We start from the raw sequence: 27,424 nt of genomic DNA, 5'->3' as shown, positions 1-27,424 counted from the left end.
GAGGACATTTATGTGTGGCCATTGTGGCCCTTTACTTATTGGGGAAAGCATATTTGGTTTAACATGAGCTCAGTCATTGAGCCAAGACACGGCTTGTGTTGGGCATCTTCCTCATAACTAACTCTTGCATGTGACAGTGTTCCCAACACTGATAAATGAAAGGTGGCAGTCTGGAGCAGTTGATTTTACCACTGCAAAACATCGGACATGATTGGTTCTGTAGAGGCGCTGACAAAATGAATTATGAGAGTCTCATTAAAGAGTATCTAAAGGACTGTGTCTTGTAAGGGAATGTGGCCTTTGTGTCAGCTTCCTCTCCATAGCACATGGAGCCACAAATATGGCTTTTGTATTTCTACGGTGTACAGATTCTCTTTGATCAGGGCAGCATATCCATGGGTGTTTCAAGCGTTTCAAACCAACCATTTCCACACACCCGGTACACTACCTCCAAGAGCCGCTCTAGGACCTCTCCTGGTCCCTGCCACTAGGTGCAGAGCTTGGGCAATACCCCTCCTCTTTCGAATGGGGCAATATACCCAGATCTGGTCTCCAGCTGCAAAGGCCCGGCCCCGGTACCTAGTGTTAGTGTGAGCCCGTTTCTGACACCCCCCGGAGTCAGTCTGGACCTTTCAGGAATAATCATGAACTGCCTCCAGGCATTCCTTCAGTCGGCGGAGGTACTCTGCCTGATCATGAGAGTGGCTGGCATGCACTGCGTGGACTCCTGTACTGCTGTTCTGTAGGACCACAGGACCAGGGCTAGGTGACGGTCCCAGTCGTGTTGATGTTGACTGGTGAGAATGGCGAGCTGGGTTGCCAGGCGGCGGTTGAAACACTCCACTAATCCATCGCTCTGTGGGTGGAGTAGTGTTGTTCGAGTTTTGTTCACCCCTAGCCCCTGACAGATCTCGCCAAAGACCTGGGCCTCGAAGTTCCTCCCCTGGTCATTTCTTCTACGAGTCTCTCAGACGTTGTTCGAGCGGTCCGATCCGGTACCGGAAACTGATCCGGTTGTGCAGTTCGAAATTCCCCCACTGGGAATGGTAAGCTTCCACCTCCGGCCCCTGCGCTGACACCTCGGTCCAGTCGGGACGCCACCCTGCCTCCAGCCAGTCTCTCACCGATGCCAAGGCCTCGTCGGCCTCCTGCTGTCTCTGTAGTTGTGCTCGCCCCTCCGTGCTGTCAGTGGTCTGGGCAGCCGCCACCCTCCTCTTGTCGTTGTCAGTAGCGGCACTCTAACTCCGCATAGGGCCAACGGGAGAGCGCATCGGCATTGCCGTGGTGACACCCTGCCCGGTGATGGATCTCAAAGTCGTAGCCCTGCACGGCTTCCAGCCACCAAGCCACCTGCCCCTCAGGATTCTTAAAGGTCAACAGCCAGGTAAGTGAGGCATGGTCAGTTCAGACGAGAAAGTGGCTGCCGTGCAGATATGGCCAAAAGTGGCGTACTGCCCAGGGGCCTCATTTATAAAGTTTGCGTAAGCAAATTTTCCCGCAATTTTGGGATTTATAAAAACTGTGCGCACCTCTAGGCTACGCACACTGTGATCCATGCGTACGCATAGAAACTGGAGAAATGTCAACTGCGACTCCGCTGGCAGAAAGATGAAACAGGAGAAACGCTTTGAAATAGATACAATTTCCACCAACATAAATCGAAATATTACCTCACATATCATGTGAGTGCACACAAAGAATACGTGCACACTGCACATATCTTATTCCCCCTTGTCCTGCATCACAATGTAGCCTACATATATCTTTGTTCGTATCATATATATATTCATGCACATATATTTACTTTTTATATTCATATTCATTGCACCGCAACTGCACCGATTCACTGTTCCCGAGTGCTCAGTGGGTAACGTCCCGATAAATCCAATGATTGCAATATCCATACATTGAAGAACATGAACAAGCCCACTGTAGACAATTGACTATCATCCCCAAGCACATCCCATGTATACGGACTACGAATATTTTAAGCGCACAGACACTTTATTACTGAACTATCTATTATTACTAATTGCACCACCAGTGTATCTTGTCTTACCTGTAGGCCTAATATTGTCACCTTTATCTTGTATTATGCCCATTGCCTTATGTCAGGAACCGAAGCCTAAGAATGTTATTCTCTTACGAGAGTGTTACGTTGCAGTGTAATGCAATCACTAACGTAACAATAAACTTGAAACATTCATGGCTTTTCTACAATGCACTGATGATCATGAAATGCATCTGGTTAGATGACAAACTGCATTTCCTTGTCTTGGTACTTGTCAATGACAATAAGATTGAATCTAATCTAATATAAAAGAAAAAAACCTGATTTAATAAATACAAAGGGAGATAGGCCTATCTGTTTTTTCTAAACAACCCCTCAAATATGTTGTACAGTTTACGTGCAATGAATATGAATGTAAAAAGTAAATATATTTGCATGAAAATCAATATGATATGTACAGTAAAGATATACAGTATATAGTGTGATGCGTACAGGACAACAGCCTTTGTGTGCAGTCCTTCATAATACGTGAGAGGCAATATTTCTTATGTCGGTGGAAATGGTATCCATTTCAAAGCGTTTCTCCTCTTTCATCCTTCTGCCAGCGGAGTCGCAGTTGCTCATTTCTCCAGTTTCGTTGCGTACGCATGGGTGCCAGTGTGCTTAGAGGTGCGCACAGTTCCTTTTTTATAAATCCCAAATTTGCGGGAAACTTACGTACGCAAGTCACACACTAAAAAGGGGTGGGACAAGACGCTCGTTCACGTGTGCAACATTAGAGTTGATTGTGATTCATAAAGGGAAGCAGGCGTGGAGCTTGTGTAACGGAGTAGAAAGTTCAAAGTTCAATTATAGCTAAAATAGAGCTAAACTGCGCTCTCTAGGGGTTTAATGTAAATACAGCTGGACAGTGCAATAGCACGGGACGTAACGTGATCTCCCTCAGTTCATCCTTAACCACTGATGCGAATTTAGCTTGATGACCCTGCAAGTCCCGTGTCCAGAAATTGATGCACTGTTTTCTTCAGAATAAATGAACGTGAGCCATCCAGCTGAGAGTGATTCATGCAAAGATACACCCCGTCACACTTGCAAATTCCACTGGCGTGTGCACCGTGTTATAAATCCGAATGTTGGTGACGTCTTTCTTGTTCTTGCTTTGCAAAGGTGCGTAGGTACGCAAAGCTTTATAAATGAGGCCCCAGACCACTGCCAGCAAGTTCTTTTCAGGGGCTACGGCCCGTTCCCCCCTCTGTCCCTGCTGAGAGAGGACAGCTCCAACTCCCATGTTGCTGGTGTCGGTGTCTACGATGAATAGTTGAAGTTGTTGGGCACCGGGGTAGGCAAGGACCGGGGCTTCGCTGAGGGCTGCTTGGAGTTGGGCAAAGGCATTTACATTTTTGGCATTTAGCAAACGCCTTATTCCAAAGCAACTTACAATCAATACATTTGACTAAGTAAGTGAATCATCAATCCACCGGTCGTAGCAGGAAAAGTAATCTAGTTCAGGCCACCAGCCCTTGGCAGTCGTCGTGATAGTCGTGATACTTCTGTAGTAGACACTGGAGAAACAGTATTGTATTATTGGTCAGTGAAATGCCCGACAGAAGGCAAAAACATTTTTAAAATTAATCCAGTCAATTTCTGCGCAGCAGTTCCGCTTAACGAACACATAGATATATATGAAACTCTCGTATAATATCTATGTTCCAGACTGTCTCGACAACGTGTTCACCTTATTATTTATGATATTACATTTCATAACATTTAAGTATTGTTTAATAATTACAAATTCAATTAAATATGATTCCCGATTAAACTGTACAACATATTTGAGGGGTTGTTTTGCAAAACAGATATCTCCCTTTGTATTTATTATGCTAAATCATGTTTTTTCTTTTAGATTAGATTAGATTCAATCTTATTGTCATTGACAAGTACCAAGGTTGTCACAAGGAAATGCAGTTCGTCATCTAACCTGCATTGTAGAAAAGCCAAGCATGTTTCAAGTTTTATTGTTACGTTACATTAAGAGAGTAAAATTTGTACGCTTCGGTTCCTGACATTGCAGCACAAGACATAAGGCAATGGGCATAATACAAGATAAAAGTGACAATATTACAGCTAAAACAGGATACACTAGTGATGCAACTAATAGAAAGTTCAGTAATAAAGTGTCTGGGCGCTTAAAGTTTTCGTAGTCCGTATACATGGGGATGGGGTGTACTTGAGGATGTGTGGGGAAGTAGGTGTCTCTGGAGACACAGTGCAGGGGGTAGTAGATGTCTCAGGAGGAGCAGTTAAGGTGTAGCCTGAAGAGATGGGTCTTCAGTCTCTGACGGAAGATGGGGAGTGACTCTGCAGTTCTGACAGCCGTAGGAAGCTTGTTCCACCAGTGTAGTGAAGAGAGGTGCCCGGGCAGCGTGACTGCTGCGTTGTCTTAGAGGTGGTGGGGCCAGTCGAACAGCAGTGGTAGAGGAGTAAACAGGCTTAAGTTTGGGGGGTGACCATTGCTTGCAGGTAGGCAGGGGCTATCCCTTTTCCTGCCCGGTAGGCAAGCACCAGGGTCTTGAATCTGATGTGATCTGCAATCGGGAGCCAGTGAAGGGTGCGAAGGAGGGGCGTAACATGAGAGAATTTGGGGAGGTTGAACACCAGACGGGCGACAGCATTCTGGATGAGCTCCAGAGGTCTGATGATGGAGGTGGGGAGCCCGGTCAGGAGTGCGTAGCAGGAGCAGTAGTCAAGGCGAGAGACCAGTGACTGGGTCAAGAGTTGCGCTGCTTCTCTGGTGAGGAATGGACGTATCCTTCTGATGTTGTAAAAGAAGAATCTGCAGGAGCGTGCTGTCGCTTTGATGTTCTCCACACAGGATAGATGGTCCAGGATCACTCCAAGGTTCTTGGCTGTCTGGGAGGGGTTTACAGTAGAGTTCTCCACTGTCATAGAGAAATCATAGAGAGGGCAGGCTTTCCCAGGGAGGAAGAGTAGTTCAGTCTTGTTACGGTTGAGCTTGAGAAGGTGGGCTGACATCCATGTAGAGATGTCAGTGAGACATGCAGAGACACGTGTTGCCACATGTAGGTCCGAGGGGGGTAAAGATAGGAAGACTTGTGTGTCATCTGCGTAGCTGTGGTAGAAGAACCCATGTGAGGAGTTTACCAAGCCAAGAGACTTGGTATAGAGGGAGAATAGTAAGGGTACCCCAGTGGTGAGGGTTCATGGAGAAGACTACGATCCTCTCCAAGTCACCTGATAGGAGCGACCCGCACTTCTGCGTCCTGATCGTCCTTCGCCGATTCAGCAGCAGGGTAGTTTGGTGGATCACTCAATCTCCTCTATGGCTTGTTTCATCTTGTAGACTTCTCTTTCCATTGTCGCCTTAATAGACTTTATCCCACTGCTGACACCAATGAAAGTCATGCTGGAATCGACCTCATTTGGTCAGAAACAACATTGACTCTTACTGAAAACATTTGGGGGGCCAAACTACAAGTGAACAGGGACAGGAAACAGGAAACACAAGTGGCAGGTTTTGCAGTATGTCAGCTAGACAGCCAATTGATCCCCTGCTCCAGGGGGATGAAAATTGCTGTTATCCTGCTTGGTTAGCATATCAGTTTACAAATAGGCCGCGTATCACCAAGTAACTAGAATATTGATTTCCCCCAAGCTCAAATCTGTCTCTCTTCACACATCGGAACCATAAAAAATGTAATAAACATTGCATCAAATAACGCAGAATAGCAAGGCAAGAAACCTTGTTTTATGCAGTCCTGGCCTGGGAATGTCTCCCTAATAGTCTAGGAGGACATAGGGAGATAAGGGCATGGATACCCTTCTCCCAACTTTGGCCTGACCCCACACCAAAATGCTGTTTTGTCAAAAACATAGGCCTACTGTAACGCTCACTCAACACTCCGACCCAGTCTGTATTAATTCTCCGAAATTTGAGCTGACCCAAACATAATTTGTTGTTGAAGTATTGGAGCAGAAGGACCAGGAGGAGGATAAAGCGTGGATGAACAAACACTGATGCCATTGCGTAAAGGCGCATATAGCCTGAGGGGACAGTAGTCCTCAATATTATCAACAAATAACTTCTGGTATATTTACTTGTCTATTTTCCATGTCATTATTGCTTCGCATTATTTTGTGCTTGTTTGCACTTGTTATCAAGTGTTATTTGTGCTTCAATTTGTGCCCTGGTCAGCTGAATTTACAGATTGATGTAGAAAATGTTTGGACTTAAGATTTAGCAATTACCGGTACTGCAATAAATAACTGATAATTAATCCTACAAAGCTAAATGAATATTTAGGATGGCTATGGAAATAACCAGATCAACATATCCCGTTGGCTATGCAGAGAGCTGCCTGCGCGTACATGATGACCACATATAATTCTCCTCTTTCCCCTGTTCTGTGCAGAGAGTGGCAGACATGGGACAGATTCCCATTATTGCTAATGTATTGCTATGTAACGTCTCTCCCACGACACTGTAGCATTTTTGCTTGGTCAAACAATAGGGCAATGTTACATCGCTGTTTCGTCATAGATCAATAGATTTCCCGTTACCCTATTGTAACGTAAACATATAGTTATTTTGATCAATGCCTTTCACAAAACCATTTGGTTGTCTTCATAGGAATTTACTGTGCTATAAAACAAAAATGTCACAAATGAAGCAGGCTATAATATAACAAAGCCTTGTTGGCCTTTCAGGCAACAACACACTACAGATTATTTGAAGGGGGTGGTAGGCCTACCTGAAAATGTTTAGGCCGACCTGTTTCAAGGGGGTGTTAGGCCTACCTGTCCCCAAAAAGGGTTGGACAGGGTGGTCAGAGAACTGGTTGATTATTGATATACTTATACGTAGAACATGGGCTTTCATCTTAAAATCTATTTTGACTGGACGGGGGTCTTTAAGGTCATTACTTGGCATGCCAAGCAAAATGGCTTGGAAACGGACAAGAGATGCTTTTTGAATTTTGGATGCAGTTGTAAAGGTGCTAAAAAATGTGCCATATTTCTCACTCGACAGATGCATTGCTTGGCATGGTAGCTCTAAGCTTGGCAGTGATTGTGACTGCCAAACCATCTTCTGGGGTTGTGCATCTCTGCCCTCATGCCAAGAGTTTTTCAACTCCCCTTAGCATTATTGCAAAGCCCCATTGATATGGGGCCCAATCGAATTTCCTTTTTGTGTAACATTCATTGGTACAGGTCCAAGTGGTGTTCTTCAGCATCATCAACATCAATCAATTTCCTTATTTTTATATAATTAGTTGGACTTTGAATGTAGCTATACCTTTAGCACACATTGTTTGATACTGTGAATCTATTATTGAACACTTACTGGACTTTGATTAAGAGTGACTATCATAAAGAAACACTGTGTCGTCGGTCATGTGTGGAGCTTGTACAGCAATACAGTAGTATGGAGCCAAACTGGATTGAACAGTGTTGTTACATAACTAACATATAGTCACAGACATTTAACTAGATACACTGGCTGTTTAACCTCCATGTCACTTTGGTATCATGGTGCTTTTATGTATTCAGCATTATGTGGGAGAGAGCACTTTGTATACTTACTAACACTCTGTACACTCTTCATGCTAGGATAAGGATATACAGTACTGTGCACACAGAATATTTTGTATTTGCTGTAGCCTATACATGTAAGCAAACTCCTCAAGTGGAATATGATTCATTAGTAAACCACATCCATTATTTGTACCACAGTACTATTATACTCGTTTTGGTCATGGGTGGTTCAGTAGTGTCTCCTATTGAAAAGGCTATGGATTTAGCCAATTATGTGCCGCAATCTTGGCATGGCCTCGATTTTAAACTTGATTTTAAGACCAGCGGGCCATCCATTTCCTGATAGCTCGCAGTTGAGGTAAAAAATATTATATGTTTCTCCATTATCATGCACAGGGTACATCTTTGTGGAATCATGAAATAGCTGGATTTGCAGCCTCTTTTATGTGAACACAAATGAAATCTAAACTTGAAAGGGTGTGTGCACACAATCCATTATTTATTCCCAGTGTAATGCTCTATGGCACATTTGGTACCTGAGGCTGAATTACCTTGAATGATTTATCCTATGAAAAATGTAGGCAGACTCCTCAAAACATATACAGTATGTGCCGGAGAAAGCATTGGGGCCGAAATCATTTTACTACTTTACTACTTTAATGTATAATATGACTTGCACTACAGTGTGAAAACAGATTGCAGAATTTCTAGAAACCGGTTCTCTGAGGTATAGGCTATGGCAAATAGAAGGGGGATGATCTGCTCTGAGTGCCCAGCAACAGGGCTTCTCTGTGCCACGTTTAGATAACGTGAGAGCTCCATCTAGGTTGTTCTAAGTGGTACTGCTCAGTACTGTACCTCACAGCTTAAACATACAGTACCCAGCTCACAGACAGACATTTTGCAATGTTTCTTTTCCTCCAGAAATCGACGATTATTTCAGTTTTTGTGTCATCATGGTGTTATTTTATTCATATCCTCTGGTTTATGGGAGCTGTTTGACAGGATGCAGTTGCACACTGTTCTAATTGGCCTTCCATTTGAGTCATTAGGAAAGTCAACAGGATGAAACAGATGGCAATAGGAATATGATGGATAATTTTATGTCTCAAGGGACAATTGGCCATTTGTATCTGTTTCGGTGCAACCCCCTCATTTTCTTATTGAATTCCTAATTTAGTTCTTTAGATAGGCTCAAGCATATGGTACTGTCGATAGTAAAGAGTTCTATGGCTATGTATGTATGTACACATTAGTGCCATTGTTTTACTGTGCAAAACAATCATAGTAGCTTCTCACTGTAGAGTATGCATATCTAGAATTGCATTACAGATGCACTTGGGGAGACTTACAGGTGTGATTTTATCTGCAGAGAAAACATATTCTCAAGTTAACTGGCCATAGCCAATGACCCTGGGATCAAATAATTTAAAGTGTATCTCAGTGGACCGTGAAACCGGATATTTCTCATTTGTCAGACAACTTCGCCAGTCACAGCCATTACGCTGCTGTACCAGTGTGGTGAAGATCAAGTGATGATGATAATGAGGATGAGGATAATGATGATGATGATGATGAGGACGATGACGATGATGATGATGATGATGATGATGATGATGAAAATCGTCTTCAGACGGGGGTAGATGAGAGATTTATGAAATTACTCTTGGAGATGCAGTATTCAATCACTGCTATTGTTCTGATTACCCAAATAATGTCAGACTCTTCATACATGTAGAGTAAAACTATGCTTTGTTCAAAACATAACAATGTCATTCCAGAAGCCTAACAAAATAATCCAAGGTTAATCCATGTTCATGAAATGTTGAGTTGTTGATTTAGTAAAACACGGTAAGTATGGTGCTTAAGTCTATGTCAGACTCAGGAGGTATCCCAATGAGAGCTATCCCATTTGGACTATGTACTGTATGTCTGTCTCTATTTTGGGAGCCCTACTCTTCAAAGTGCGGCAGTAATGAAGTGCCTCTCATTAAGAGCTACATTTGTGACAGTCTCACAGACAGTCAGTCAGGCGGGCATGCATGGAGGCTAGTGAGTGGAGCACCCCTCGATGGAAGCTGTTCACAGGGGCCTCTGAGTAAAGCCTCATTTCATGCAAGGTTAGACACATCAGTCATCAGCCATGGCGCAGGCTTTTGCTGCCTCTCAATAAAATTACACATGGAACGCGTCCACACAGTTGAGCTGGACCAACAAATGGAATGTCTTCAATGGAGGTCTCTGGGGCTAAGGCGATCATCGGCACAGCTTAAGCTCATCTTTAAAACAGCCTGCATGCAGTGGATCAAAGCCTAAAGTGACAACGGTTATGAACCCAGGAGACTAATTTTTTTCACTTACCCTGATCCTTTGACATCCATCTTGGTATTTGTCGGGTGTTAAGTGATTCATGTGATGAGAGTAGTAAAAAGTAAATCAGTGATTAAACAAACAGTAGATTTGTTGGACCCTAGTGCAATGTGCATGAAGACAGTTGTGTTCTGAGTGGCCAAACATTTACATGTTCCAAAGTGTATTTGTCATACTGTATGCCACCATGAAAAGTCACACGCACATACAGTACTATATTATGCCTAAATAAGTATTGGTTTGCAAAACGACTGCCACTGATGATAATGGTTGTCTCTTTGCTATCTGGCTCTTTTTTTGTACCTCTGCACTTCAATTGCATGCTGCTGACATCAATTGCATGCAGCTGGCAGTCCAACTGAATTGGAAGTGATAGCCAACAGCTAGAGATGGTGGGCGGGCAGCTTGGGTTAGTGAAAGAGCTCTCCTCCTACCTTTAGCTACTGCCCAACAGAATCTAAGATGAGAGTCCATTTTTTTTTTTTTAAACAGTGAGACTAAGCTTGGAACGGGATGCAGTCGTAAGCGATCTAAAGAGGAGAAAAGACGAGAAGAAGAAAATAAATGTAGTACCATAAATCTCTCTTACATTATATGCACCATTCCATTAAATGTTGCCTTTTAGGTGATGTCACATCATGAAGATTACAGAAAAAAAGGTTCTGTCTTGTTTTTTTTCCAAGGGGCTATGGAGAACCTTCTACTTATTACTGGACCTGTCATGATGGCCATAATCCATAGGCTATTAAACAATGGGGGAAATGCTGGGTATAAGTGGTGACAAGAATGACCTACAAATTAGGCTGGTTTCCACTAAGCCTTCCCTGTCCCTGTAGAAATAAAAGCAGGACAAAAACCACCAGACACTATTGGAGAGAATTGTGACAAAGAATCTAAATTGCTTCCTTACGTCACTGTAGTGTATATGAATGATTTTTCTTCTTTGAATGTTTGTCTTCCTAAATAGCACTGAAAGCTCCCACTGTAATCGACAGCCAACTGTGTCTGGAAAACTAGCCCTGCGTGTTTGAGATGAACATGGTATTTTCATCATCACTTATGATGCTTATTATCAGCGTACCTCAACAATAATGGGTCTCTATGATATCCTCAGACATCCTCAGACTTAAGTGTTTCTTTTCTAATTGGATAACTAATGTCTATCTACAGTCAAAACATTCATTATTTTCCATATTTTCCGTAATTGTTGTGATGCGCAAATGACAGATCATCATGTGGTCTTCTGTGGCTCAGTTGGTAGAGCATGGCGCTAACGATGCTTAGGTTGAAAGCAGTATGAGCAGTAAGGCCCACAATGTCAGATAAATCATATTAAAAAATCATAGTCAAAGCTTTGACCTTGTGTTGTGTGTTAGACAGAGATGTGATCCCCTCTAGCCAAATACACTAAATAGTAATGATGATGGTAGAGTTGTCCTTGGATACCACGTAAGCAAGTCATCTCCCTGCCTTTAGCTAATTTATTTAAGCCTCCACGCCTACATTATAAAATATAGTTGTGAGAGCACATAAAAAAATGTTTCTTGTCAGCAGTTTCTCATCCCATCCTCACCTCTAATCTTAATGGGAACAGTAACAACTGTAACGTTTGTACTGTACCGTCTTTTGGACTATAAAGCAGCTTTGTCATATGTCATTGAGTTATCCTTGAGATGCTTTCTGGATTTGCATGCAAAATCTGGTAATGGATCACATATTGTATAGTAGTCAGAAGTCAAGTTTTTAGTTGCCACTTTATTCTAAGTCAGAGAAATGGACAGTAGATATTTAGGCTATGTACTCTGACTCAGTGTAAATAGTATCTACCAATAATCCCCACTTCTTCTCCACAAAAGGATTTTGACATCAAGGCTTGAGAAAAATTATGTTGACACATAGATAGTGAAACTGGGTCAGTTCGTCATTGTGGATGAACTAACCCTTTCACTGAATGGTTATGTAGGTTTGCCTTTTTGTACAGCCTCAACCTTGACAGCACTCACTCTTCCATTATACGGCATTGTGCTTATGTTACGGTACCGTGATTTTGCATTCTACTCTGCTATGCTCATCCCAAAAAAGTGTCTTTCAAAAGAAATGTCAATACTGTATACGTATATCTCTGAGCACATATAGACTAGCGCAAAATATGTTTCTGTCCTTTACTTTTCAAGACAGAGTCATTGTCTAAGGCACAGTGAAGACAATCTATTTCCATCAACTGCAGTAACAGGAACAATGCTCCGATATGTGTCTGGTCACACTTTAATGTAGACAGTGACTCTATTATCCATCATGAAAGGTTGCTCAGGCATGTCTGGTTGGACCATCTGTGTTCTGGAGCTGTGAGGTTCAGTCCATAATAATACTTTTGGCATTGATGTGACTCTTGCTTTGACACGGCATTTCTCTTTGTTGGTGCATAGCTCTTCTTTCATCACTCTTGATCACCTCCCGAGAACAACCTAAGACATGCCATTGCTAAAAATTGTATCATTTAAAGATAATCAAGAATGTGTCTTGATATGTGTGATTCACAAGCAGTCAGCGTAGGCAGATTATTAACAGCCAATCAAAGTAGGCTGAAACACTGACACTTGTTTAACCTATTTTTTCTCCAAAGTTGTGGAAACGACCATTGCACAGCACCAGCATTGGAAGAAATGTATTTCTTTTTTATTGAAGTACCGGTATTTGTACCTCAAACAGCGCACTTCATATTACCATGACATTTGACGTGTGTAGTGGGAATATACCAAATTCAGCAACACAGATATAGCATTTCATGAATAGGTTATTGAGTCAACATTCTTAACAGGAAAACATGTCACTGTGTATGATAGAGTAGTATTATTGGCAGAAGGTTCTCACTTGTTAAGCACGTTTTAATGTAACATTTACAGTACTAACACCTGCCACATAAGGTATCTGTTGTGTAACATACTGTATTATGCAAGACATCATACTCCTCCAGTTGTATTGACAGATATAGAACACACATCCCAGGCTTTGCATGCTAGTTATTAAGAGATAGCATTTTAATGTAAAACTACATTGTTGTACAACAATATGTCATCCAGTCTCTTTGTTGTATGATTGGGCAACAAAGGCGACCACTAATACATGCACAGCTCAGAATACATTTGTCAGTTAATGGATCTTATGATCATATTGTTATTAAATTAAAAGGGCATATGATTTCCTGGACTAATATCTACTGGGTGAATTAATTACATAAATATACCTGGATCTGTTGAAGAAACTGTGGATCAATATAGCATGTTATGTCCATGACCCCCTCCTCTGTGGCTTTCTGATGGCTTACACATTTTTACTTTCATTTTGTTTTTGTTTTTCCTGGGGGTGGTTGGGCGGGAGGGGGGGGGGGGGGTGGTACTGATGGAGTATTAGTGTATAAACAGATGTGAGTTTATTTGCATGTATGCTATGTGTCTAAGATGTGCTTTCAAACTCAATTAATACTCCCAACTCATAAATCCGTTGCATTGTTCTTAAAGTAATTGACACGTTAAATATTATCCTTGTGTGATCTTTGTTTCTAGCCATGTATTGCAGTTGCTACGCACATCTTGAAAAACAGTATGTAATAAGCCTTTTCTTCTCTCAGAGGATCCTGTCAGAGCATAGATTTCATGAACCTCTATTCTGTCCCTAGAATATGGAATGATCGGAGAGCATACTGTAAAAAGTCAGCGGCCGAGATCAGTTCATGAAACAAAGGCCCTACAGGAGCAAGCTGAATCTGCTAAATTTATGGCACAAACTGGTAATACAATAGTTATGTTTCTTTCCTTTACTTTGTTAACTAAACTTAATTTCATCTAAGTCACTTGCATGATCTCTCTTGTACTGCACCTTTTAAGTGACAATGTTTTGCATTATTTTTTTTTTCTCCTCCCTCTCTATTGTTGCATTTAAAACTCGCAAGATAAATTTTCCATTTCCCTTTGAGTATTTAATTTGAATAAGGAGTATAATTGGGTTTTTGGGGGTTTCTGTTTGTTTTATTGTCACAGTGAGTTGGCATGTGCATTATTTATTGAACATTAAAGGGTAGGTAAAACTAGGCCTTGCTGCAGTTAAATATTTATTTTTTAAGGTGCCTTTAATCAGATTTGAAAATATCTTACACAGACTATTGATCATTAGTTATATACTGTAGATTTACTTAGAAATAAGATAAACCAAAATGTACAAATGTTGGCTTAAACCAATACTAAAATCATAGAGACTTTTAGAGGATTATACTGTATTCATCCAACATTGTTGGATGGAAATCAATAGAAATATAGATTTTACCTGAATATATACAGTAATCAAGTGTTCTGTGCAGGATATGATTGTATATTATAATTGTATGTTATTATGAAGGATACATAATGCAATACTAGTTGCAAAATTCTAGACACAATCAAAATTGACAGTGATTTTAAAAAATCTAAATTTCCTTAGCTTTCATTTCCCCCTCTTAAGTTTCCTTTTCCCCCCCCTCTACCCACATAGGTAGATGTACAGACCTTTGGGGAGGGGTGGTTAAAGATTATAGTGGCCATACAAAAAAATGGGTTTTAATAGTCTGTTGTTTAATTATTGTTTTTAAACTTTTTTTTCTCATTTGTTTGTTTTAAATCTGTGACATCGGTCAAAACACCGGCTCATTATCATTTTAATTTGCAACTCACTTGGTTACTAAATCTTAACAACATTTCACCATTTCAACAAGCTGTGAGTCTGTTATTTACCTGTTATAGATCTCATCACTGTGCTTTTCAGTTTTCCCATTCTTAAACTGTCTAATTTACCTGTACTGCTTCATTTAACCAATTGATCCACCTTTCAGTCTACTTTATGACCAGCCCAATTATGTTTGGGGTTTAGATCCCTATTTGGTTCAATCTATCTGTCCTTGAAACAGAAAAGCAGCTTACAAACACAATGCACCTGGAGATATTCATAAGATTTCAAATACATATGAATGTATTCAGAGCTGACTCAAAATTACTCAAAATCTAAAAGCTAAGCATGTCTACAGTGCAAACAAAACCAGTCATTATAATTGAATACCAAACCTTGTTACCAAACCTTGGTACAACCCTGGTACATGTTCTGTGACTATTTTGGTCAGATAAGTTCAATGTTATGGTTTTCCTCTTGTATTTATGATCCACCCTACAGAAGCTCAAGTCTTCTTCCCAATAAGCCTTTCCTCCCTTATTCAGCATTTCGTGGCGTTTGGATATGTGACATGATAATGTTAGCATTTAAACATACCTTGATACTTGAAGTTTGATGATATTTAGTGGCTTGTCAAATTGATCTACAAATACACAGCAAAATAGTATGTTATGCATTTGCTGTCACTGTGGCAATGCTATTTGATATTCGGAATTACAACCTACAAGCACTCACATGTACAAATTGACTCACTTGTGTCACAAGGTGTACAGTATGGAAAGTTCTCAGAATACAATTGGCATACATTACATACTTGGCATATATGGTGGCAATGGTGTACTGGATCCAGTGTACAAACATCATCAAGCCTCTGGTCCAATGCAATCTCATGTGCAGCATCATCCATCACTGGGTTGATCAGAGTGATAGGATGTTTTGATTCAATCACAATCACTCATCATTTGTAAATATGATCAATAAATGAGTACTTGGTGAAGACTATGTAAAAACAATTGGATGCAGTGTATCACTGATTCACTCTACTCTAGAGCTTCCAATGCAAATCAGTGGTTTATGAAATATACATGTCTACACATTCTGTTATGAAAATAACATATTCAATTTAATAATACATGAACATATTTTTGAGGTACACAAGAGTTTGGAGAACTTACAATCTAAATTAATCTGTTTGGGAAGTTCTTTATGAACTGACACAAATTGACATTGTTAATATTATTACTTCCATGCAAATTGCTGCGATCTGCTGAATATACTGAAGGACGTTCTTCCTTCTAATTTCCCTTGTGCCCTTGGTAGTAACAGTAGTTTAAAACTGTTTTGGAAATTCAATCAATCATTCACTAATATGCATCAGACCCTCCACAGTTGTCAAGGAAACGGTTCTCTAGACTACACAGTAGAGTTCGATTGCTGCACTGCTGTGGGATCCATACCCTAGATTACTTTGTAAACTAATATTCATTGAAATCTCCCTTTTCTCTCACTATTAGTTTCTCTCCTTGCATGCAACTATGTTCTTTTATGTTTTATATATATCAATAGTGTTGTCATTTTGGCTTTTTACATTTTATTTGGTTTTATTCATCTATATGCATGAGTCATTTTGAAAGATGAAGACTGAGTTGAAATGAAGCAGTATAGCACCTTATTCAGATTTTCAAAAGTCTCTTTTGTAAGAAGTTATAACTTGGCCAAGTATTTAGAGCCTTGCTGTGATCTTTGAATAAACGCACCTCAGATTCATAATTCCGACAGCAGATTCATTTAACATGAAAGCAAATTATTGACTAATTAACATGTCTCTCTGATTTAAGTCATCTAATCACAATTCAACAGCATAAAGTAAAGATTGGGCCAATGACCTCCACAGTTGCGGTCTGCTCTCTCTTTTAATAATTGCTCAAAGATCACATGAAGGTAAATACGGCACTGTGTTTGATAACCAAGTCAGGGTCCTCCCCAAAACGTTACTGATCCCCTTTAATGTGTAACCATCCCCCCTACTCCACCCTGGCCTGCCCCACTAGCCCGGCCCCTGGGCAGTCATGTGACCATGTTGCTGCGTTTAACTGGTGTCACCCTTCTCCCACACAGGTGACTCTGGTGCAGAGGAGTGGTCCCAGTGGAGCTCATGCTCAGTCACATGCGGTCAAGGGTCGCAGGTGCGAACAAGAACATGTGTCACACCATTCGGAACACACTGCATCGGCCCTTTAAGAGAATCAAGGGTTTGCAATAACACTTCCCCCTGTCCAGGTAGTGTTAGCCACAGATTCTTGAATGTTAACGTATTTTCTCTTTTACCTTGCGCCAGGAAATGTGTTGTGCTTGCATTGAATTACCTTATTAATGTTTTAAATAACGATTACTATACCATTGCACCTATTTGGGTGTTTATTATTATTATTATTATTATTATTATTATTATTATTATTATTATTACTACTGTGTAATGCTTTCCTCTTTCTTTCTTTCTTTCTTTCTTTCTTTCTTTCTTGGCATGCAAATATGTTGTTTTCCCATGACTGTTATATTTGCTTTCTGTTATCCATCCCTTCCCACACAACGATGTAATTTCATCGGGTTTCTTAAATGGTGTACATTGATGTGATTCTGCATGAGGGAATAATAGATACTGATGTGTCACCAGGCTATCCTTGCTTTAAGTTCAAGGTCAGTTGTAGATTTTGTAATGTTTTACACAATATAGGCTGGCATATTAGATAAGTAATTTGTAGTTACAGGGAATTCATCATACCTAGTCAGGTACCGAGGCTCCTCGGTTGCAGCTCTTACAGGTGAATTTATAGTGAATGTCAAGACCTCTTGGTTTATTGTTTTATAGTTAAGGTGAGATTCAGACTTGAACAACTGTCAAGACACCACATTTCTCAAAACAAGACAACCATTAGCCACTGTTGGTGCTTTGTGGACTATAACTGTTGCTCTAATACATTTCTTGCGTTATGGAATAATGAGTAATTGTAGAAATGAACCTATAAAACATAAAGATGCTATTGGTATGCAGTGCAGCGTATTTGAGGAGCAATATTCTACTCTGGGTTGGAAAGTACATCTGAGGTTACATCAAATCATACACTCACACAGATCACTCCCATCGGCTAATCTAGGCCTAAATGTTTGCGAACGGCACTCCTTGACATGGTCAGACATATCAGAATGTGGCATGAGGGTGAGGTTGGCAGTTTTCACAAGGGTCAGCATTTTACTAAAAGACAGTTAGGCACTATTTTAAAAAATAGAATTAAAAAATAGAAAAGTTTACCTCAGATACTTTTTTTTTGTTGCCTTTTTCAACCAAATTAGCACTGGGAGCAAGCTGTAGGCTACTGTATATGTGAAACCTAGCCCATTCAGAAGCGCAGCCTCAAGCAACCGAGCTACAGTATATGGCTATTCCCCAGGTATCTCCATGAATGCAAATGAAGAATAATGAAGAATAAAGACGCAGAACTTATAGGGCTGCCCAAATAAATCCATTATTTTCCCTTCGGTGCATCTTAGGCAGCAGCCTAATGGAGTGAGCGTTATTTTTTTCTGAGGTAATGTGGCGTTTGGTTCAGGGAGGAATTCAGGGGAGCAAATGTAGTGAAATCGACAGGAGAAATATTGAACTGTGTGTATTATGTCAAATAGTTTCAGGGTAAAAATAGAAGATAGGAGATTGGAATTGTAGTGGAACAGATGCCCTTTAATGAATTCTCAGTAGTATTCTGTACTCTTAATGACACAAGATACAAATATTGAAATGCCATGTTGTTTTTCACTCAATTTCGATAGTATGGTAGATTACTGTTAGTTGAAAATGAGCAAAAAACAAAAGGCTTATATAATTGTAGCTCTTTTTAAGTTGTTTATAGCACAGCAGAAGAAGCTTGTTCATTGTTCCAACACTAATTTGAATTATGCTGTACAGTACATCTTTTAATAAGGGAGGTCCAAGCTTGTAGCTGAAATGGATTCAGATTGTATCTGAGCAACTGCAGCCAGATAAGAAGCTCTTGGTTATAGACTGACTCTGTGAACCCCGATGAGATTCTGATCCTGGACAGAAGAGATATGCCTCCCATCCTGCCTCTCTCACAGGTGCAATGGGAATTTGCTTTAAATTAACAATGTTTGACAGGGACTTGCCTTCTTATAAAGCAATTAGAGTATTGAAAGTGGGATATGCGACTTGAAGGGACAGCCCAGCAATCTTGACACATTGGTGACCAGATTAAGTATTATTGTGAGTGAAAGAAAATCTGTGACAGTTTACCCAGAGAGCAAATTTCACAAGACAGCGCCAAGCAGCCTACCCTACAGGGAAGACAATAATATTGTCTATAATTGTCTATAATATTATTATCTTTCTGCCACTTTTTTTTTGTTTTGTGTTATTCTTCATACGCCTTGGTAGTTTATGGCCCAAAAAGACTTAGCATTTCACAATTTCACAGCCTCTAGGTACAATTGAGGGGAACCCCATGGTACTGATAGCCCATGATATGCACTGTGCATTCCAGCAAGTCCTGGTTGCTAATGTATGTTCATCTGTTCTGCTGAAGACTATTGTGCTTGTGTCTGTGACTGTCATGTCATGTAGCAGAGCCAGTGGCGGTGAGAGACCTGACTCCTGTCCTCTGCCCACAGTGCACGGTGTCTGGGAGGAGTGGTCGCCATGGAGTCTGTGCTCGTTCACATGTGGCCGAGGCCATCGCACCAGGACCAGAACGTGCGCTCCGCCCCAGCATGGCGGCAGGGCCTGTGACGGACCTGAGTCTCAGAGCAAACTCTGCAACATTGCCCTTTGCCCAGGTCTGTCTGTGTTTGTTGTATGTTTTTTCAATGTTTGGCGTACATGTTTAAAACTACACAGTAGGTTGTTTGTTTTTCTTATCTAGTTTGTTCGGTGTGGAGATTTTAATTGAGCTCTAATCCAGATATTGTCACGCGCCTCATTCCTCTTCGAAGGTTTGATTTGTGAATAAAGGACCAACATACACAAGTGGTTTTACATTGAGTACTGGGAAAACCCCTCTGTTGAGTTATCTTAAAAGGTAAAAATTCATTCAAGAAATAATCAAAGATCATCTCGCTACAGACAGGAGGCTCTTGGGAAGTAGGAACAGCTGCCTTTTGGTGCAACATTATAGGATCAATTACAGAGCATTTCAGTAGGGAGGGGGAACACCGGATGCCTGCAGACCTCATAACATATTTAAAGCAGCATGTGCTGCTCACAGTATAATGGGTTGAGAACCCCCTGCTCATAGAGTCAACACTGTAATGCTGAAGTGAAAATCACTTAGCCGTGAATGGTAAGCAGATTAATGCTGATGAGTTTTTCCACACTGCAAATGTTTGGCATCGCCGTTATAACTGACAAACTCCATCCAATCCCAGATGCTTTGTTTTAGCAGGCCTGTTTTAAGAAAAACCTAGACCCATTCAGGGAGAAGGTAATTAACATGCTATGTTCAATAGCGAATGTTCATTTTTTTTTGCTGGTGTTGTTGGATAGAGACGGTCCATGTTGCGGCAGTGTATGTCTCTGCTAAGCCTTTGCAAATGGACGTACGTGTTCTTGTCTGATGAGAAGTACGTGTGTGATGACATGTCATTTGCCCTTCTTAACCTTTCCTCATTCCCTTGTTTGTCTCAGAAATTCCCACTTATATTCTGCTGAATGGAGTCACATTCAGAGCCTTTTGCCTCTCTGTACCTCTCTGTATCTCTCTGTATCTCTCTGTATCTCTCTGTATCTCTCTGTACCTCTCTGTACCTCTCTGTACCTCTCTGTATCTCTCTGTATCTCTCTGTATCTCTCTGTATCTCTCTGTATCTCTCTGTATCTCTCTGTATCTCTCTGTACCTCTCTGTATCTCTCTGTATCTCTCTGTATCTCTCTGTACCTCTCTGTATCTCTCTGTATCTCTCTGTATCTCTCTGTGTGAATCCAGAAACTGCTGTTTTGCAGCAGAACTTCCCCTTTGAACTTGTTTGTAGAGGCTATTTAGGGAGTGTTTTCCACCTGCACAAATGCTGTGTTGTGAACACATCCCTTGCTGCTGTGTTTTTCTTCTTCCATCAGCCATTTTAAGGTACTCACATTTGGCGAGAACTAGCTCCAAAAGCAACAACATACTGTACAAATGCTCTAGCAGTGTGATCCACCTGGGTGTCTAAAGCTGAGAGGACAGCGATGTGAATATCTCCTCCTCCCCTGCTCTGATTGTCCTCTTTTCCTCCCCCACGTGGGACATGCTTGTTGGGTTCTGGTTGCGTGCCGCAGTGGACGGCCAGTGGCAGGAGTGGAGCCCTTGGAGTGATTGCTCAGTGACCTGTGCCAACGGAACTCAGCAGAGGACTAGGCAGTGTTCAGCGGCTGCCCATGGGGGCTCAGAGTGTCGCGGTCACTGGGCTGAAAGCAGAGAGTGCTACAATCCTGATTGTACAGGTAAGAGCCTGTAGGACCACTCTCCCTCCTCATGAAGCACCTTCAGAATTACTGTAAAAAAAATAAAAAACACTCTAGGAATGGAATTAAACGGATTCCAAAGGTGCATTTTATAACAGTGGTTAGCTTGAAATTGTTTTGATTTCAGATGTCACATGCTTTACAGTACATTGCTGCTTTACTCTCTGATAGTCAGCACTGTCATACATAAAATACATATAAAGAGCATTATGACAAAGAGCTATGTCAAAGACTGTGTCCCACAAATTGGATTTATGAAATCCTATTAGATATATTATATGTGAATGTTATTCATATACTTCAGTGTTTTCTATCATGTCATATAACAGACATTAGGTGTCAGCTTAGTGGACTACCAGACGTTGAGTTGTCTGAATAAATGAAATCTGGGCCCCAGCACACTCACACTCAGACAATACAGTTTTCATACAGTCCGAGATTTACTATACAGGTATCTCTGTGTACTTCATAAAGATAACGACAGTGTCTGTGAGTCTTCTGCAATTTAGGCAATGTAAAGATACGCCTCTGCCAGGTTTCCCTCCTAAGGAAATATCCAAATTGGATCTGTATCCAATTTGTAAAAAAAATAATAATAATAATAATAATAATTTAAAGATAAAAAAACAGCATCCTTGAACTGAGTATGCTGTATGAATCTGGTTGAATCCTTGATGTTAGTCCTAGGACGTGTGTGTGTGTGTGTGTGTGTGTGTGTGTGTGTGTGTGTGTGTGTGTGGGGGTGTGTGCGTGTGAAGGAGGGGTCGGTTCAGGTTCATCTTAGTCCTAGGACGTGTGTGTCGGTGTGTGAGTGTGTGTGTGTGTGTGTGTGTGTGTGTGGGTGTGTGCGTGTGAAGGAGGGGTCGGTTCAGGTCAGATGGAGAGTAGAGTGTGTTCCCCCTCACAGGGTTATTTTACCTTGCAGACAAGGGTATGTGATTAACTATATGGCTGAAGGGGAACATCTGTTTTTTTCTAACGCAAGATTTTACAGTGTTCATTAAAAAGCCGTAAAGCATTCCGCTGCTTTTGGAAATCTTTATCATAAACATAAAATGTGTCTTAATAATGCCAAAGTGAGGCAAATTATTACCACGGTCACAACGCAGCCCCTTAGTTATAAAACAGTTACATAATCCTGATTATTACTAGTATTATAATAATGAATTTATTCATTGATTTAGGCTAGAATTCTGCTAAAAGGTTGGTAAAACCTACATTGTCTGAGTGCCATTAAACATACATGCCTACTCTATAGACACTTACTTCGCCTACTGCAAATGAGTTGATTTCTCATCTAGCCACACTTAATGGAAGTGTAGGATCCTTGGATATAGAACATAATGTTGGTGCTCAAGCCACATTATTGACACCGAGGCTGATGGTGTGAAGCAGGGACCAGTAATGGTCAGGTGTCAGGGTTACTGGCACACATACTGTAGGTTGTTGAGACGGACTCTCTCTAACCATGGTTGGTTTCCTCTCCTCAGCCAATGGCCAGTGGAATCCCTGGGGCCCCTGGAGTGGCTGCTCTAAGTCATGTGACGGAGGCTGGCAGAGACGGGCCCGCGTGTGCCAGGGGGCGGCCGTCACCGGGCAACAGTGCGATGGCACAGGGGAGGAAGTCCGCAAGTGCAGTGACCAGCGTTGCCCAGGTAACCCCTGGGATAATTAAACGGAGAGTCAATTAACTAGAGTGGGCAACAGTGTGAACTGTGAATATAATGATCTATTTATGCAGAGTGCATTTCTGTGGAAGGATTATCATTTCGTGAGGTATCAGTTCGCTGGGAAAACAGAGCTCAGAGGAAGCTTTAACCCCCTGTTGTATTGTGGGACAAATTGACCCATTTAAGAGTTTTACATCACTGAAATAAATCTATATTTAAGTTCTGCATGAGTGTTCAGCTTATCTTCTTGGTAGAGGTAATGAACTTCTAAAAACAAAAAATGTAAATAATACTTTCATGGCCGCCCAAAACACCAGGGCAGGTGAGGCACCATCTGACCCAGAGGAACTCACTTCCATGTTCAACACCTCCTGTCGCTCCATCCTCGACTCGATAGCCCCGCTTACCCTGAAAAAGCCCAAACCCAGGGTCTCAGCTTGGCTCAACGACACCATCAAATCTCAGAGAAGAACGTGGAGACAGGCGGAACGCAGGTGGAAAAAGGACAGGCTGACCATCTCACTCGAGATTTTGAGGGAAAAGCAGAGGACCTATCAGAAGGTGGTAAAGACTGAAAGGGCTAAGTACTTTGCCACTCTCATCTCCAACAATTCACACAACCCCAGAGTGTTATTCAGGACAATCAACACCGTTGTTCACCCCCCCCCTAACGTCATCCAGGATCCATCCCCGGCTAAGTGCGAGAAATGTTTATCCTTTTTTCTCCAATATCAGAAAAAAAACATCCCGCACTCCACCAAGGACTTAGCCGTCACACTGGGATGTTCATCCACTTTCTCCAGCTTCTGTCCTTTCACTCTACCAGCCCTCTCCAAGATGGCCGCTGCACTGAAGCCAGCCTGATCGTCTCTGGACCCCATCCCTACCCTCCTACTCAAAGAGGTGTTCGACACGATAGGGCCACACATCCTCTCAATAATCAATAGCTCGCTGGCCACTGGCATTGTTTCCGCCCAGCCTCAAACAAGCAGTGGTCCAGCCTCTCCTTAAGAAACCCAACCTGGACCCCTCCAACCCCAGTAACTACAGACCCATTTCCAAGCTCCCAGTCGTGTCCAAGCTCCTGGAAAAGGCTGTCCTCAGCCAGCTGTGGCCCGACCTCCAACAGAACAACATCCTGGAGAAGTTTCAGTCTGGCTTCAAACCTGGCCACAGCACTGAGTCGGCACTTTTAAAGGTTTGGAACGACCTCCTCCTCATCGCAGACTCCAGGAAATGTGCTGCCCTGGTCCTCCTGGACCTCAGCGCAGCTTTTGACACTATAGACCACGCCATCCTCCTCGATCGCCTCCAGCAGGAGGTTGGCATCACCGACACCGCCTTGTCCTGGTTCAAGTCTTACCTCAGCAATAGAACCCACGCCGTCCACATAGCAGACAGCTCCTCCAGACAAGCCAACCTCACCTGTGGGGTCCCTCAGGGCTCCATCCTTGGTCCCATCTTGTTCTCCCTCTACATGCTCCCCCTCTGTCTAATCCCTCAACGCTCCAAGATCTCATTCCACTGCTATGCGGATGACACCCAGCTTTACTTATCAATCAACACTGACGACCCCGCCGATCTGAAGCGCCTGATGGACTGCCTCCGCGATGTGAAGGAGTGGATGGCCCAGAGCTTCCTACAGCTGAATGAGAGCAAGGGGGAAATCCTCCTCATCGGCAACACCACCACCATCACTCAGCTCAGCACCAACATGGGAAGCCTGTCCACCCTTGTCAGACCACATGTCAAGAACCTCGGTGTCATCTTTGACTCCGAGCTCAACCTTGACCGACAAGTGAGCTCCGTCGTGAAGGCATGTTTCTACCAACTACGCATCATAGCCAAGATCAAGTCCTTCCTCACCCCCAGCGACCTGAGGAGGGTCGTCCTCATGCTAATCTCATCTAGGCTCGACTACTGCAACTCACTCTATGCTGGACTTCCTGATAAGACCATCCACCGCCTGCAGCTAGTCCAAAATGCCGCTGCCAGGCTGGTGTCAGGCACCAAAATGAGGGACCACATCTCCCCTGTCCTCATCTCCCTTCACTGGCTCCCAGTGAAGAAGAGAGTGAAGTTCAAAATCTGCACCTTTGTCTTTAAAGCTCTCAACAGTCTCGCCCCACCCTACATCAAGGACCTCCTGGACCAGTCTTCCTCCTCAAGGCCCAGACCCAGGCTCAGGTCCGACGCCCAACTCAGCCTGAGGGTCCCACGTTCCAACCTCAAGAGGAAGGGTGACCGTGCCTTTGCGGTGATAGCACCGACCCTGTGGAACGCGCTCCCTTCTGCCATCAAGTTTGCCCCCACTCTGGACTCCTTTAGAGCCAAGTTAAAAACCCACCTCTTCGTAAATGATATTCCCTAAGTCTACTCCCTATTTGTTGTGACTTGTATGCCTGAGATGTACGTTTAAGTCGTCTGTGTCTGATTGCTTTCTGTGTTCCTTGTCTTTGTCTTTATTTGTTCCTTTACCCGGGCTGCGCCCCGGGCCGATGTAAAAGTTGGATGGGGGGCGCATTATAAATAAAATTAACATAACATAACAATTAACATAACATACTCAAATACAATTCATAATAATCAGATTCAAAGATGATGTTTTGTGGTTAACAGGGCTCCTCCCTTTCTAAGAACAAAGTATTGTTTGAGGAAACATATACATTTGAATGTTTTGATTTGAAATAAACTGTAGTGTCAATTTGACAAAGAACATAATAGATGTTTTTATTTTATTTGTTTAAGTACATGGACACTAAGAGAAACAAATATGTGTGAAATGCTAGTTTCCCTAGTAACCCTAACCCTCATTTTGGGGCGGGTAATGACTATTTCTGATGGAACTTTGACAGCACTGGATATAACAAGAGGGTTAAGTGCAGTCCTCCTTTCCTCTTGTACAGTATTCTGTCTAAAATAAATGATTAATATATTCCTGTGATAGCATTGATTATTAACCTCCATGGAAGCAGTTTCTATTGCAGGGATGGAGGCAAGTTAAGGCAAATTCTTGAAATACTTTTAAATGACGATTGTTCTTGTTTTTAAGAGGTGCATGGTGTCTCTCTGTGGAGGAGGCAGGCAGACAAGCAGACTATTTGTACCGAAGTGTATTAAAGCAAATGGAACAGTGCAAAATTACATGTTTTCATTCAATTACACGTTTCATTGCCTTTAGAAGTACAAGAGGTTTGAATAACTTGCAATAAGTAAATAACATTATTTGTACCCTCCTTTTTACAGACATAGACGCTATTATTCGGTTAAAATGAATCGCCTCTTGAGAGTCTATAAATAGGCCCTTTTCTATTATCAATCTCCCCGACACCCGTTCCATTTTAAACCCTCTGTTCAATCCAGCACAATCACATGGAAATTGAAGCCTCATTTTTAAATTACAGCGTGTCAACCATTGAAACCTACTTTCATATTTCAGAAATAATGTGGTCTATCCTGTTACGAATGGCCTAAGAATTACTTCTCTCATACAGTTCTGATTTAGACACAACATTTTTGTTGATGCTGTTTCTCTGTTTCTCCAGCACCGTATGAGATTTGCCCTGAGGATTACGCTGTGTCCATGGTGTGGAGACGGACACCTTCAGGGGAGCTTGCCTTCAACAGGTGCCCACCAAATGCAACAGGTAAGGACTTGTATCGGGGGAGCGAGCCTTCTGTTCGGCTGCGCGCGCCTGTGGAACAGCCTTCCTAGCCAGTTAAGGGCAGTACAGAGCCTGGACTCTTTTAAGACAGGCCTAAAAACCTTTTTTATTCAAAAAGGCCTTTGACTGCTGAACCTGTGTTCATTCTTGTGATTTATTTTGTTTGTTTTTGACTATGTTTTTAACTTATTATGTTTTTAGGTTGTTTTGTTTTTAACTTATTATGTTTTTACGGTTGTTGTTTTTTTCTCTCTGTTGCACTCATTAGCACTCTGAGATTCTTTTGAATTAAAAGTGCAATACAAATAAAACATATTATTATTATTATTATTATTATTGTTATTATTATTGTTATTGTTATTGTTATTATTATTATTATTATTATTATTATGTTTAGAAATAATTCCCTGACCCAATGGACTGGTTGGACAATGGACAATGTCATGTTGACTTCTGGTCATGAATATCATAACAAGCTATGTCCTTTTGTTGATAATCGGTCTGAGTGAAAGTCCTGCATCAATAGCATGACACATTTATATTGGAAGTAGAGTGATGATGAATAAGTCCCTGTCACATCCGACTGAAATTCTCACTCCTGCTTCATGTGGTGTGAACTGTACCTACAGATATCTCCATTTACATTATATTGACCTCAAAAGCATTTTCTATTGCAATTACAGGAAGCTGTTATGGGATGGTTAAAAAAAGAAAGAATTGTTTTTATTTGCCAATGTTAGTTCCATATACTGTATACTAGCTATGGTATAATCCAACAGCACGATTATACACCTCCTCCTCCTCCTCGTACTCCTTCTCTTCCACCTCCTCCTCCTCCTCCTCCTCCTCCTCCTACTCTTCCTTCTTCTCTTCATGATGGACCATACTGTACTATACCCGCTGCTTCATCCTTGTCATGGGGACGACGGTCTGCTATGATTTGTCTTACCTG

General features: G+C 41.8%; 1 protein-coding gene across 1 annotated transcript in view; it reads left to right on the top strand.

Annotated features, from left to right (window-relative positions):
* The window catches only part of adgrb3 (adhesion G protein-coupled receptor B3), a gene marked incomplete at both ends in the record, with an annotated part of 137,495 nt that overhangs the window by 44,818 nt on the left and 65,253 nt on the right, over positions 1-27,424 (top strand). Inside the window, 6 exons of the mRNA XM_080539933.1 lie at positions 13,611-13,721; positions 16,748-16,909; positions 19,310-19,474; positions 20,952-21,116; positions 22,628-22,792; positions 26,353-26,454. Coding sequence (XP_080396059.1) covers positions 13,611-13,721; positions 16,748-16,909; positions 19,310-19,474; positions 20,952-21,116; positions 22,628-22,792; positions 26,353-26,454 — 870 coding nt within the window. The remainder of the gene's footprint in view (positions 1-13,610; positions 13,722-16,747; positions 16,910-19,309; positions 19,475-20,951; positions 21,117-22,627; positions 22,793-26,352; positions 26,455-27,424) is intronic.

This window comes from Nansenia antarctica (assembly GCF_963989245.1).
Source record: "Nansenia antarctica genome assembly, chromosome: 1".
NCBI lineage: Eukaryota > Metazoa > Chordata > Actinopteri > Argentiniformes > Microstomatidae > Nansenia > Nansenia antarctica.
This window is presented reverse-complemented; position numbering and strand designations above follow the sequence as displayed.